Below are 14387 nucleotides of genomic sequence, written 5' to 3'. Positions count from 1 at the left end.
GACAGCGTCTGTCTTCAGAAAGCGATCTGGCTCGGGTATGACCTTGCATCTAACCCTGTTAGATATGCGCCTTGAGCATGTTCATTGCTCAGTGACGTTTTGCTCCTTAAAAATAACACAGATGCTGGGCCCCGTTTGACACTGTGGACTCTGCGTAGCTGGGCAGCGTCCAGCTATTTTCATTAGCACCACCCCTTGTAACCCCTCACCCTCCCATACTCTCAGTGTCTGTTGCCCTGAGAATTGCAGTTGTGTGAGTCACTTTATTAGTTTTGAAGTCTGACATGTTCCTAAGTTCTCTGACTGCTTCATCTGCAGGCAGAGCCTGTCTGCAACTGGCAAGTGTTAATCACGGATCAGCAACTTGGGTTTCACCTGTCAGACATTGGAGCGCTGCAGGACTGGGAGGGATTTGCACAGTCTGGTCACTTTAACAATGTTGTCTGTCACCCATTACCTCTTACATATCCGCTTTAGTTATTCACACACCTTATTCTGACTTGCAGATGCTACATTTTAAACATTGTTTTCACATGTGCAGATTCAATAAAGTATTCTGATTCTGATTCTGATTCTGATTCATAATTCTGCAGTGCTGGCATTGTTCTTCATTAAGGCAACTTTTATCCCATGATTATCACATTAGGATTTCCATTATGATTGCTTGAATACGTGTGTGTACAAAGACCTTGAAGAGGAATACTCATTATAGATATAGGGGGTGGGGAAACTAGTTCAAATTTATTGCCTGCGTCAGCTGTGTCAAATTTGGCAAGCTCAAATGGTCAGCTTCCAAATGGCAGGGCAATACCTAAGGGTCAGCAGCCTTTGTAATAAGCACGAAGTTGTACATTTTCATCTCTCTCTGCCTGTGAGCCGTCATCAAAATAAAAACTAATGACACACATTCTGAATAGAACATTCCTAGGATGCAGAATCAGTTGACTGGGAGCAGTGAAGATTGATCTGATTGTGAAGGACAAGAAGACCCCCACTGCTCGCCCAAGTGAATCCTCCATTCTTTTCTTTTTAAAATTTTCTCTTCTTTTGATCATTCATAAGGGGACCACCCACTTTCTGAACCTTTGCCTCTATTTTTGCAGGGTCAGAAAGAGTTGCCAGTTGCTCTTTATGGCTGAGATTTTTACGATGTGGTCAGAGCTGTTTGGAGACCACCAGCTCCCCTTTGGTTTGTCACTGGAGCTACAGTAGCCCTGAGAAAGGCCGGAGTTGTGTGGGAGTTTGCAAAAGAAAAAAGTCTGATGAAACCAAAACTTGCAGGCGACACAATGCTGTCATTTGTATCCACATGTCATTAAATTTCCTAAACAAATATTATTGACTTTTATGCAAATATGGTGCAGTTGAAAAGGCTGCTGCTGAAATTAACTTGGCACGGCAGCTAATAAATAGCAGAGCACATACTAAGAATACCTGTTCAATCAGTCAAATTAATGTCACTTTGTTCTGCGATAAACTGAACTAATTTCTCCTTTATTAGGTTGGTAAGCTTCTATGTGTAATTGCATCAAACTGTTTCAGAGCTCTAATGTGTAGCCATCATGGTAAAATAATTAACTGGCGTTAAAATGTTTATTTTACTGCTCTGAGCGCTAACTCACCAGATTAATCATTTTCTGCAGCATTAATTACGTTCTCTTGTGTTCTAGTTAACTGTTGTATTTTTATGTCCTTTGCAGATGTTTAATCACCGTTTGATAACATCTCTGGAGTAGGCAGCACTAATAAGCATCAGTTTCTGTGAAAGAAAAGTTGTATGATCCATGTAGAGATTGGTTAGATTCTCCCTTTAATGTGAATGTGCAGGGGAAACTCAGGGTTAACTTAATGAGCTGACAGCCAGCTTCGTGTGGCATTTATCCTGATCGCCATTGTTAGTGTAAGTGAATTCAGATAACAGAAAGTTACCTATGTTGAACAAGCCTCGTATTATAAAACCCTCGAGGAACCCTGCCTATGAAACAGATAAAGAGACCACATGCACGCTGACAGGTGAGAGAGAGGGAAAACCAGGGAGGACAAACAGGTCGACACGAGAGGACCCCTGGTCCATGTTCTCTTCGCTTTTTTCATAAAAATTGGGGAGTTTGAAGGGGGAAGCACCCCTGAGCAGTGTGTTCAGCAAAACAGTACAAATGGGGGTTAAAGTGAGGGTGAGTACAAATCATACATTATAGAAGTCACAGAAACGTCCAAACTTTTTAAAACTTATAGGTAAAGTCGAATTAACTTTCAGTTAAACAGCTGCCAAATCAATAGTCCAGACAGTAAAGTGTACAATATAGTGCTGGATTTAAAGATGCATCCATTCATCAGTTTTCTCTTTCTTTCTTTTTTATATAAGCCGAAAAGCCCAGAACTCCCTCTCCTCAGCCATCTCACCCAGCTTGTCGAGGAGAACAACATTAATGGCTGGGTTTGGCATTCTCAGACCAGTCGGGATATATAATCTCTTCAGGGTTTGCCCCAGGGTCTCCTCCTGATGGAGGAACACCTCACCCAAGAGGTGCAGGAGGCTGTGAAAAATTGTACCCTTGGCGATCCATCACTCCCTTGATGCACCTCCCACAGAATACTCCAAGGGACAAATGCCTTCTCCGAGTCTACAAAATACGTTTAGACTGTTTGAATGAATTCACATGAACCCTCAAATATGTGTCCTGCGACCAGAGTGAAACAAAAATTGTTCCTACTGTATCTGAGATTCGAAAAACCAATGGACTCTCCTTTTCAGCACCCTGGCATGGACTTTCATGGTGAGGCTGAGGAGTGTGATTTCCCTATAGTTGGAGCACATTCTCAAGTCTGGTGAGAGTGAGGGGAGAACCTGAGTCGCCCCCCTCGTCCACACACTCTGCCTCCTCTATGGAAGATGTGTCAGTGGGATTAAGGAGGTCCTTGAAGTATTCCTTCCACCGCCCTCAGTCCTCGGTTGAAATCAGCAGCACTAACCACACTGTACACTGTGTCAGTAAAACATTGCTTTCCCGTCCTGTGTTCCCCGAGGGTTTGCCAGAATCACTTCAAGGCAGTCTGTAATTCTTTTTCCACAGCCTCACTGAACTCCCCCCAGATCCAAGTTTTTGCTTCAACCTCTGGTGTCCACCAGCTGGTTCCAGGGTTATCCCCATGACAGGCACCAACAACCTTGCAGCCACCGCTCAGTGCAGCAGCCTCAGCAACAGAGGTGCTGATGATGATCCTTCTGCTGAAATGCTTTGGTGAGAGTTGAAGATCTCGTGGACCACGGCCTTTGTTAGGCATTCCCAGCATACCCTCATTATACATTTAGGTGCACCAGGTCCAGGTGACACCAAAGTCACTTGGATGAGTGACCAAACATTTCTCCAATTGAAAACGGCCAGATGAACAGAATCAACCGTTTGGGGGTAAAGATAAAGATATTAAATGTCTTATTTACCCCAGATTTGGAGTATTCCTTTGTTGCAGCACTTGTCTGCTATTACTAATAATAAGATATAACTATCAGATAAAACAAACGGGATTTAAGAAGAATTATAAAGGGCCTTGCAGGTGTATTATACAGAGTTTTTGCATGTGGCATTAAATATTTTCTGTATCTTCTGCCCTGCAGTAATGTGTTTGACATATGTATTGGAAGTTGGCGATGTAGAGGAGCAGGGCAAGCTACATGAGGGCCATCTCCTCTGAATCTTCATCCTGTATCCCATTACATAAACATCTTGCTGACAACGAGAAAACAGTGAGTTCCAAAGTGATGACAGCAAGTCCTGCAACAGCCATCATACATCAAGTACAGAATAATTCCTGCTAGCTTGTGTAACTGTGGGTCATGTTTCTTAAGCTTGCAGAATGCTACCTATGAGGTGAATTGTTAATGTGACTTGTAAAGTAAGTCCAGTTTGTGTCAGCTAATGTCAGGAGCAAAAGAAATACTAACATTGAAACAAAAAGCGCTTTGCTCTAGAAAAACATCTGAACAGCTTCAGAGCTTTGCATCATGTGTGGGCTGCAGCACAGTGCTTAAGAGTCTTTGAAATACTATGAATGAAGAGACAGCCTCGAAAGGTGGGATTGAAATACATTGTTGACTTAGACTGCCTGGTTTTCTCCTGCTAAGTTATTCCAGGGCTTTAGTGGCCCTGACTGCCAATACTCTATTCCCTTTCTTGATTTAAGTTTTGTCTATACGAACATGTATGTAGTTTTTTTTTTTAATGCGATTTTTCAACACACTTGTTAAAAAGAAAATTTTGTCCACTCTAGAACTGTTTTGAAAAATGATCTCCATTCACAACGTAAAAAACAACGTCAGGCACTATCAAGAGCACATCAAAGGAACAGCTGGCACGCAGTCAGAAAAGGAGATAAAGACTTGTCCACACACTGAGGCCCGAGGTCTGAGGCTCTAAAGCACTATAACTGCCTTGTGTGGTACCAGTAGGTCATTAATTTAACTGGGACCAAAAGTCTTGAAATCAGTTCCATAACATATTCTGAGCTGGTATAAAGCAGCTTAACTGACGGTAATGCAATCTGCAGACCTGCTGACAGAATATCTTTATGAATGTTTAATCTTTGTACGTATAGACAAGCTCCTTTGACTACGATGACCTGGATGACTGAGAACCTTCACAGACACTTTGTGAAAAGTGTTTCTGGGATATACAAAGTATTTGGGATGAGTAAGGATCCATAAACAGAATGCAAGTACGCAATGGTCAGCACAATGCTAATGCCCAACCTGTTCTCATGCTACATATTGATTGTTCATCAGGGCTACAACAAGACTAGAACTAGGTTGTTGTTTTTTGGTTTGTTTTTTTAATCCAAACCCAGCCATTAATTTTTGACATCTAAACCTGTTTTATAAAAGAAATTAACCAGATTTTGTATCACTAAACTCAACCAAATTATAATAAAAACCAAAAACTAACATACAATGAAAGGGCACCATTCACTACCCCAACTATGTATATGGATTTTAGATAAGATGCATTTCAATCACAGATTCGGCTTAAGGAAAAGATTAGTGGTCAGGCATTTATCTTATACCCTCAACCTAACAACCATGATAGCTACAGTATTCTTAGGATGCTAAGTCACAATTTCAACACACTGATTTGGAGCACAAAACTTATTTAAGTTATAGCGTAGGTCAGCGACCTTGGTGTGCACCGTTTCCAAAGTAATTTGTAGGGATGGTGCTCCAAGTTCTTTTCATTTTTTTAATAGAAATTATTTTGGAAAAATAATCATTTCAAACTCGTTTCACCTCAGATGTCCCTGAGAATCAGGGAACGCTGCACAGACACACTAACAAATTTTCTTCTGAGAAATTTGCAGTTCAGCAGTGATGCTTCCAGTTTGATCAAAGTATTTCTTTCACAGTTAAAAATAAACATATATTTGTATTTACTTTTTATTTCTAACCATATAATCTCTAATATAATTTTCCTAGTCTTAGTTTTCTTATTGTCTGAAATCCAGGTTTTATCATTTCATTTATCACATGAACAAATCATTCACTCAGTCACTGAATTTATGCTGTTTGTAAGAATTTTGTTGTCAGTTTATTTTTTCTTTCAGACAGTTTACGATGAATCGGAGAGAGCGTTCTCATCGCATGGATGATGTGGAACTGTCACTGCAGCATTATAAGCTGGCACGGGCCAAGTTATTTCCCCAGGCAAACAAAAACACACTTGCTGCAGCCTGCATCATGCTGTTAAATCATCACTCACATTACTAAGTGTGTGTTTTCTTACTAAGACAATACTAATTGTTGTTCCACTAGAGGAGAACTGATGGATGAGTTGATGGGCTTACAGTAAAGGTGACATCAGCAGTCAGTAACAGTGACTCCTGTCAAGCAGTTAAAAACAGATCAACATGTCAGAGATGCCTAACTGCTGCATTTTACTGCTTTATTGCCCTCGGTGGGGATGATTGTAGTAGTGAGGTCAAGAGAACGTGAGAAGGCCAAGACGTGAAGGCACTTGAAGCTTCATGTTACACTGTTGTTCACAAAATACACCTCATCTGGACCCAGCAGCTAACAAAATACACGCCCATCTACCAGCTCTGCTGTCTTCTCAGATCTTCTTTGATCATTTTTCTTCTCTACCTTTTCTCTCGTTCCTATTCCCCTCTTTAGTTTTTCTCCACTTGCCTTTTCTGTTCTTTTTCACCTCTCATATTCCCCTGTTCTAATTCTCCCCATCATCTTTCTTTTCCTTGTCCTTTCTGGCTCCTCTTTTTTACCTTCCTTTATTTTCTCTTTCATTTTGTCTCATTCGTCTTTTTTCATTTCTGTTTGATTTTCTGTTTTCTTCTTGTTGTTTATTGTTTTTGAGCATTTTGCGTGCAGGTAACATTTTACTGCTCTAAATCAAATTTCTAAATCCTGACAACGCAACACAGAATTAAGGTTTGTTCGGGGTTTCCCATTTTGTTGGAGGAGAGGGTACCTGGACAGAAGTTTCCAGGTCAGCTGAGGTCAGATACTGATGATACTAATTCACCCCAAATGTATTCCATCTGTTTGAGCTCATGACTCTCTGTAGGCCAGTCTAGTTCTTTCACACCAAACTCGCTCATTCATGCTTTTATGGCCCTTGCTTTGTGCGCTAGTGCACGGTCAGATTGGAACCGTAACGTTCATGCCAAAACTGTTCCCAGAAAGTTGGGAATATGAAATTGTCCAGAGCTGTCTTGGTATGCTGAAGCATTAAGAGTTTCTTTCACTGGAGTTAAGGATCTGAGCCCAACTCCTGAAAAACAACCGCAGATCAGACTCATCCGTCAGATTGCCAGATGGAGAAGCGTGATTAATCGCTCCAGAGAACCCGTCTACACCTACAGTCCAGTGGAGATGTGCTTTACACCACTGTATCCCTGGATTTGCATTGTGCTCAGTGATATAAGGTTTGGATGCAGCTCTCCATGCGCTGCTCTTGAGCTAATCCGAAGGCCACATGAGGTGGGGAGGTCTGTAACAATTGACTATGCAGAAAGATGAAGACCTTCTGCCTCAGCATCCACCGACCACACTAAGTGATTTTATTCAGCCATACCACTTCTTGTCTGAGTTTCTGTCATTACCAGTCGCTTTCACATAGTTATAGTACCATTAAAAGTTGACTGTGGAATATTTAGTAGCGAGGCCTTTTCATGACTGGACTTGTTCCCCAGGGGGCTCCTGAGAGAGACTCGTTCTTTCACAAATGTTTGTAGCAGCAGTCTGCATGACTAGGTCACTGATTTTATACACCTGTGGCCATGGAAATGATTGGAACTCCCGAATTCAGTGATTTACATGGGAAAGAGACTACCTTTGGCAATATCGTGTATCTGACCATACGTTGATTGCATGCAGTTAAAACAGCCCATAGGGAATGTAATACGGGAACACAGAGGCCAGTATGCAGTCTCAAAACCACTGACTATTGCTTTAATGTCTACTGGGCATCTGCTGAGTGGAAGATCAGTGCTTCAACCACTGAATCCCCAAACCACTTTTTGTTAATGGGCCACATGGGCTGAACTTAGGCAGCAAGGACGGAGGTGACTCTTCTTAGCTGATATGAACATGACAGGTGTGACTCTGGGTGAACAGAGAGCTATTAGTCTGAGAAGTCCAAATAAGTTCTGTAAGGAAAGTCCAATTAGTGAGTGAAAGTGAGGTAGCTTACTTGGACTCCTGAGGAAGAGGTGACTGGTCTGCTTTTCCACAGGTGGAGAGAATGCTGCAGGCAGTTGAGTAAGTGAGGTGAGTGCTCCAGGAAGAGCCTTCAGGTAAGGCAGAAACTGCTATTTTTTCAGAAAACTCATGTGCTGTCCGTCTCACACTTGTAGCAAACATAGCAGAGCTGGTGACTGATGTTTATCTGCTGGGTTTCAACAATCTTGCACTGGTATTGTGTCCAGTTGCACTCCTGTTTTCACGTTATAAAGCTTTATGTGGGGTAGGAAAACAAAAGGTCGTTTATCTTGAACAGAGAGCTTTTACAAACTAGAGTGGTTTTCAACATTAAATCGGAACAGAAAAAAAAACCTAAGGACAACATCCAAAATTGGCTTGCGTAGATTTCTTACACTGTTTTGGCCGGATTAAGAAAAGGCTGTTCTGAACTCCACTGTTAGCGCAGCTCGGGAGCTTCTCTCGGGATGCTGATTGCTCATGTGAAGAAAAAACACACTTTTTGTCTAAATGATTTGCTCTACATGAGCCCAAAGTGTGACCAGGTAACACAAGCAGAAGTGTTGTGGGAGGTTGCTGTAGTTTCATTAACACCTCCCAACATTTCCCATAAATTGCTAATAGGCTTCTCATTTTCAAACACAGTGCTGTAATTAATGTTGAAAGTAGATTAAACCCTGACAGACAGGCGACCTGTCCCAGGTGTTTCCCTCTGGAAGGACAAGTTAAATAACTAAAGCACAGATGTCATTTCTTAAACACAACACTGACAGCAGCATTCGCTTCAGTTATTTATATATCACTAATCCACGACAGCAGTGAATTGCAGGGGTAAATTGAAAAATAGATCCTGTGGGTATTTTTAAAGAATTGAAGCGTAATCATCAACATCTGCAACAAACAGGCTGACTGAACCTTTGTTCGGGGCAAACGTGTTTTTCGTTGTACTGAAACTGTGTGTGATGCAGATGTGCTGTGAAAACTGTATTTTGCATTTACAGTTTCAAGAAAAGCTCAGAAAGTTTCGAGAAATCTGTCTTAGCACTTCTGACAAACTGTAAATTATTGGTCCCGCTGCTGTCCCCACCCACAAGATTTCAAGGAGGGACTTGAGCCTTTCACCATTTAACCAGTGAGTAGCCGGGTCCCAGTGACACAGAGGGCTTTTCAAAAGCTGGAATCAAACCAAGCAGCAGCGCAGCGAGCTGGGGATCCCCTCACGTTTCCATCCTAGTCATGTAAAGAGCAGCATTACAGCCTTTCTGCTTTATAATGGATGCGTCCGCTTTTGATGTTTCGAAGAATTTTTCACTACCCAATCAGCTGGATCAGTTTTCTGATAAATGTGACAGGAAATAACTGCTGCAGACTTTGTCGGTGTGGATGGACAGGTCAGGAGTGCATATGCGACACTGTGGGAACGCTTGGATTTATTTACCGCATCCTTCTGGGATTTACTGCCGAAAGAACTCTGCTCCTTGACCGGTTAAAATAAGAGAGAGAATGTATGGAATAAACCAACACTGTATTTACATGTAAGCGGGCCACACACTCTGATTGTATGATAGCCACAAAAAAATCACTTCTCTGTTGCTCATTCATTTTTTGTTACTCCTGCAGATCGTTTCATTTTTTCGTGCTGTGGTGTCAGGCTCAGGTAAGCCACTAAAACTTAAACCTGTTAACAATAAGGAATAGATGAAAGAAGGAACAATTACAAGGCTACGATCCAAACGACATTTGAATATGAGTGCCGATGTTAGTGTGCAAAAGAATAGCCTATTCATTTGTGAAAAAATCTGACGCATTTTGGTGCTTCTAAAATTGGCTATCGTTTCTTTATCCCAGATTAGAAAGACAACATTATGTATTTCATTTTTCCCTTTGCATAAAAAAGGGGGAGAATCACCCGTCTCCTAATTTTAACCAGTATGTGAGGACGCAGGGCGCAGTGACGGACCAGCTCAGCCGAAGACAGGTCAGAGTTTACCAGCTCTACAGTCGCACTAGCGGGAAACACGTCCAGATTCACGGCAAAAGGGTCACCGCCACCGCCGAGGATGGAAATCTGTACGGTAAGAGCTAACAAGTTACTTTAAGAATAACCAAGGATTACGATCACTAAGGCCTACCGGTAGATATTTCATGAGAAAGCATTAAGTTGTCAATTTTCTTTCCAGCAGCCCATCCCTCGAAAAAATAATACAAAAACATTTACGTGAAAAAGATTTTCAACTGATTTGTTTTATGTTCTTCTTTTTCTTAATGTAAAGGTACATTTTTGTTCAAACACGCATACTGTGAAGTACAGTTAACATTTGGGCAATTAACATCATTTAAAACGTGTCGGGATAAATATGTAATGATCACAAACTGGTTTTATACATTTAGATATAATTTAATACATTTATATTGACAGACTCACCACCGGATTGTATTTTTATTTTGAATAGAGCTGCCACAATATGAACTTTTCTCTACATTAATATTATGGCTGAATATTCATGTAAAATAATACTGATATTATTATTAATGTTTCCTTAGGAAATAATAATAATAATAATAATAATAATAATAATAATAATAATAATAAATTAATAACAACAACAACAACAATAATAATAAGAATAATAACAATAATAATAATAACAATAATAATGATAATAATGATAGTACATTTTGTGACTATGTAACTATACCTGTACAGAAACCTTGAAAAGAGCAATTGCATACTTATTTACCATATCTCAAATGTGTATTACATTCACAATATATTTGATATTTAAAAATCATGGATATCATCAGTAGGCTTTGAGTATTAATTTATTTTTCCAAAATCCAATTGAAGAAGTTTGTTCATTCCAAGATTTCTATATATTGTAATAGTTGCATTATCAAAAGGCACAAAATGATGCTAGCCACATACTAAAAAAGGGCCATTTTCCACAAAGTAGCTGAACATGTTAATAAAGTGTCATACATATTTTTCTGTTAAAAGCTTTAACATTTCGATCTTCCAAATAGGAGAAAATTCTATATTCAGTAGAGATTCAGTTGAAATCCACTGAGACGTCAGCTGAACCGAAACCGTACTCCTGTCCCAATAAGTCACAAATGACTTGGTGGAGGTTAAGAGGTTAAGGGTTTTGCATAGTTTGGCAGAATGCAGTACACTAGTCTGCAATCAGTGACAATGCCTTGTTAAAGAGACTCTTCCGAGGAATTAGTGACAATCTGGAGTTTTGTGGTTCCCCACAGCGCAGCTATTTAGCCCCTGCTGGGCACTGATGTCCTCAGGCAAAGCCAGCAGTTTCACATCCAGCCTGCCCGTCCCTCCCACTTTGAGGTGTTTTCAGTCCTGTATGTTAATTCAGCCTCCCTGCTGCATCCATGAAACCATCGTCTGATGAATTTAGTGGCTGATTAGGACAAGCCCTTTGTTTCTGTAGTCCCAATACACAAGACTGTTGTAATGGCCATGATTAACTGCAGAATAATAAGTGAGAATGTATATTCAGCTTGCAAGATCTAGGTCTTTAATGACCAGACATAACATTTGTTTAATCAGTTGGTGTTTTGACTTTCATCAGGTTGTTATCACTAAGGAGTTTCAGCTCAACAGAGTCCACAGAGCAAAGAAGTGCAGATTCTTATACTAACAGCATTAACTCATTATCCCTGCAGGTTTTATATCTGTAGTGAATAGCAGACACTAAATGCTGGTCATACATGGTACAGCAGAAATTGGGCTTTATATTTCAGTGTCACTGTGTGTTTTCAATAATACCTGATTCCCATAAAGACATTTTGTGCATGACTTATTACACACACAAGACAAAAGTGAGTCTGTGGCTGTGTCCTAGGCTCCTTTTGTCTTCAGCCCCCTGACAGTCTTGTGTCTTTCCCGCAGCTCGCCTGTTTGTTGAGACAGACACCTTTGGCAGTCGAGTTAGGATAAGAGGTGCAGAAAGTGGGCGCTACCTCTGTATGAACCGGAAGGGGAAGCTTGTTGGAAAGGTATGTGTTGAGGAGTATGTGTTAACACAGAAACTACACCTATGCTGACTTTAGTGAGCAAAGTAGGGGACAAATGCGGTGAAGCAAAAAGAAAAAAAGAAACAAAAAAGCAGTCAAACTGTGTTATAGTAGACATCCACCAGGTCAACCCATCTAGGGTTAGTGTTGGGTTTTGTTTTAGCTACACTCTAAACAGGAAGGTTTTCAGAAACTACAATATTTTATATTTTAAATGAAGCACACTTTGCCAATGCAGTATATATTTTTTTTCCAAAACTTTTATTTGGGGTAGATATTAACTGAACGCAAACCCCACTCCTAACCCTAACTGTAACCCTAGGTTCCCAATGATCTGGTGGATGCTGGTGGATACTGAGAGGTTAAGGCAAAATGAACACCTTGAACATCTTGAAAATGAACACATCAGGTAGAACACATCAGTGCTATTGTTCCGTCTGTAGCATGTAAAGTTAGCGTAACCATCTTCCCATAAGAAAACTTACCACTGATGAGAAAACTTTTCCTCAGAGGAAATACAGACTTTACTTTAACACACTGCATATCCAATAAAACATACACTGTAGCTCAGATGCTAAAGCTCCAGTCCATTGTTACTGAATTCTCATACCTTGTCAGTCACTTCAGGACATGATGTAGTACTGGAAAAAAGGGATCCTCTCAGGACTGAGTGATATCACTCAGTCCTATTGGCCATGGTTGACAATGACTGGGGGAAGTACCCTCCCATCATGCACACCCTGTGTGTTTGGTCATAAGTCAACTCTCCACTTCCTTCACGGAAATGGAAAAGATGGAATCACATATCTGGCTGACATGACAAGTCATAAATCTCGTTCTCATCACGATTCAGAGGTGTTGAAATTGTGGCTGCTGTGATATCTGTACAGAGATAAGAAGTTCAGTGACACAGTCTGTAGGTGAAGATAAAAAGAACAGTTCTTTTCAATAATTCTGTGTACAAAGTTGCAACAAACTTGAATGTAACCATCACACATTTTCTGTTACATTTTTCTAGTATTATAGATTGTACCTGTTATCAACATATCAGAAGATGACAACAAATGATTAAATCACATTAGTTTCCTTTGATCATTGGGGAAAGGGGTGATTACATTTTTAATTTGATACCTATCAACTGTTTTAACATAATCTAAAATCAGAAGCTTAGCGCAGCATAAAGACAGCTAGCACATCTCTGTGCAAAGGTAACAATATTTGCCAGCATTTAACCACGTGAGGCTTAAGTCGTTATCATTGACGATCACAACTTTAACCCTAACTAATCGTAGGCAATGATAATATGAACGTTTTGGTTTTCCATTTTTCTTCCAAATCTTGGCAATAAGGGAACAAATAGAACAATAATTCCAACTGAAATCCATGAATACAAGTCATAAAGGCTCCAGCCAGTTCCAGCCCTAACCCTCACCTTAGGCAATCTGAATACGTTTTGTTTTTGCAATTAGTGAAGAAAGAAAATAATAATTCTACCTGACACACATCAGAAGCTATTTGCATAAGTGAGTCAGCAGAAGCTCACTGTTGAGTAAACTGAAATAAGAAGGGTTATTGTTCTGGGTTATTGCTCGTTCTCTCAGCATCTCATTTATATCAGAATTTGGTTTTGTCTTCCAAATGTTAGTCTTATTTTAAGCTGTTTGCACTGACATTTTTTGACACTGTATAAAGCCATTTATTCCATGAGTTCAGGCAATAATTTTATATATAGATGAATCAGTTTTTGTCCAGGTGTAACACAAGAAACCTTTCTGTCTTCTCACACAGCCAAATGGCCGGAGCAAAGATTGTATCTTCACTGAGATTGTACTGGAGAACAATTACACAGCCTTCCAGAATGCCAAGTATGAGGGCTGGTATGTGGCTTTCACCCGGAAAGGGAGGCCCATCAAAGCCTCCAGAACGAGGGAGAATCAGAGAGAGGTCCATTTCATCAAGAGGCTGCACACAGGATTACCTCCCTTCCCCAACACGGACCAAAGTAAACCATTTGAGTTCATCAGATTTCCGTCCACACGTAGAGCGAAGCGGAACAGGAAAATCACCTAGCTCTTCCTAGGCGCAGCAAAAGTGATGGACTGATGACAGTTGTGACATGGGAAGAAACAGATGCAACTTTATTTTTGTATATTTTTTGACAAGTGAAAAATGCCTTAGATGCCATAATATTGCTGTAAATACTGAAAGAGAGTAAAGCAAGTGGATTGTATTAAATTGTCTATTACGTCTGTGCGAGTGTTGAGGGATGAAGTGACACGATGCATAGGGTGGCTAGCAAGAAATCTGAGGAAGCCTATGAAACAGCCCACGACACCATTAGATACTACACTTTCACATTTCAAATCAATCATAAAATACATTCAGTTGTGCTTTAAAGGATGTTTTTCTTTATATCCCAGTGGGTCGACACAATACTACCATTCATACCACAAGGAAACATTTTTAAAGCAGCAGGTAACAAACAAAGAGTTCCAATAAGGTCATATTGGAGACAGTTGGACAGTTAGATTTAAAATAAATTTGAATTTTTGGCCCAAACATGCTGGCTGGATTCAGCCCTACATTGTTATGAAGGGGTAATCTATCCAGAGAGATCAGAAGGGGGGTTGCCACTTCAATTAAAAAA

General features: G+C 40.3%; 1 protein-coding gene across 1 annotated transcript; it reads left to right on the top strand.

Moving 5' to 3' along the window:
- Positions 1–9208: 9208 nt before the first annotated feature.
- fgf17 (fibroblast growth factor 17) lies at positions 9209–14010 on the top strand. Its single transcript, XM_085474090.1, has 5 exons — positions 9209–9240; positions 9326–9362; positions 9603–9780; positions 11616–11722; positions 13529–14010. Exons 1-5 carry the CDS (start codon positions 9209–9211, stop codon positions 13808–13810), a joined length of 636 nt encoding a protein of 211 aa, XP_085330216.1. The 3' UTR covers positions 13811–14010.
- Positions 14011–14387: the final 377 nt, after the last annotated feature.

The sequence above is a fragment of the Copadichromis virginalis genome, linkage group LG12 (genome assembly GCF_057382275.1).
Source record: "Copadichromis virginalis isolate Kocher_CV1m ecotype Utaka linkage group LG12, C_Virginalis_male_GT1.1, whole genome shotgun sequence".
Taxonomy (NCBI): domain Eukaryota; kingdom Metazoa; phylum Chordata; class Actinopteri; order Cichliformes; family Cichlidae; genus Copadichromis; species Copadichromis virginalis.
Note: the sequence above shows the minus strand (reverse complement) of the source record. Positions and strands in the feature narration are given on the sequence as shown.

Bases quoted from the DNA above. Each gene is read 5' to 3' on its own strand.
- fgf17 (XM_085474090.1), top strand. From the start codon at position 9,209: ATGTATGGAATAAACCAACACTGTATTTACAT. The intron at 9,781-11,615 runs GTAAGAGCTAAC...TCTTTCCCGCAG, and splicing joins CGAGGATGGAAATCTGTACG to CTCGCCTGTTTGTTGAGACA. The intron at 11,723-13,528 runs GTATGTGTTGAG...CTTCTCACACAG, and splicing joins AGGGGAAGCTTGTTGGAAAG to CCAAATGGCCGGAGCAAAGA.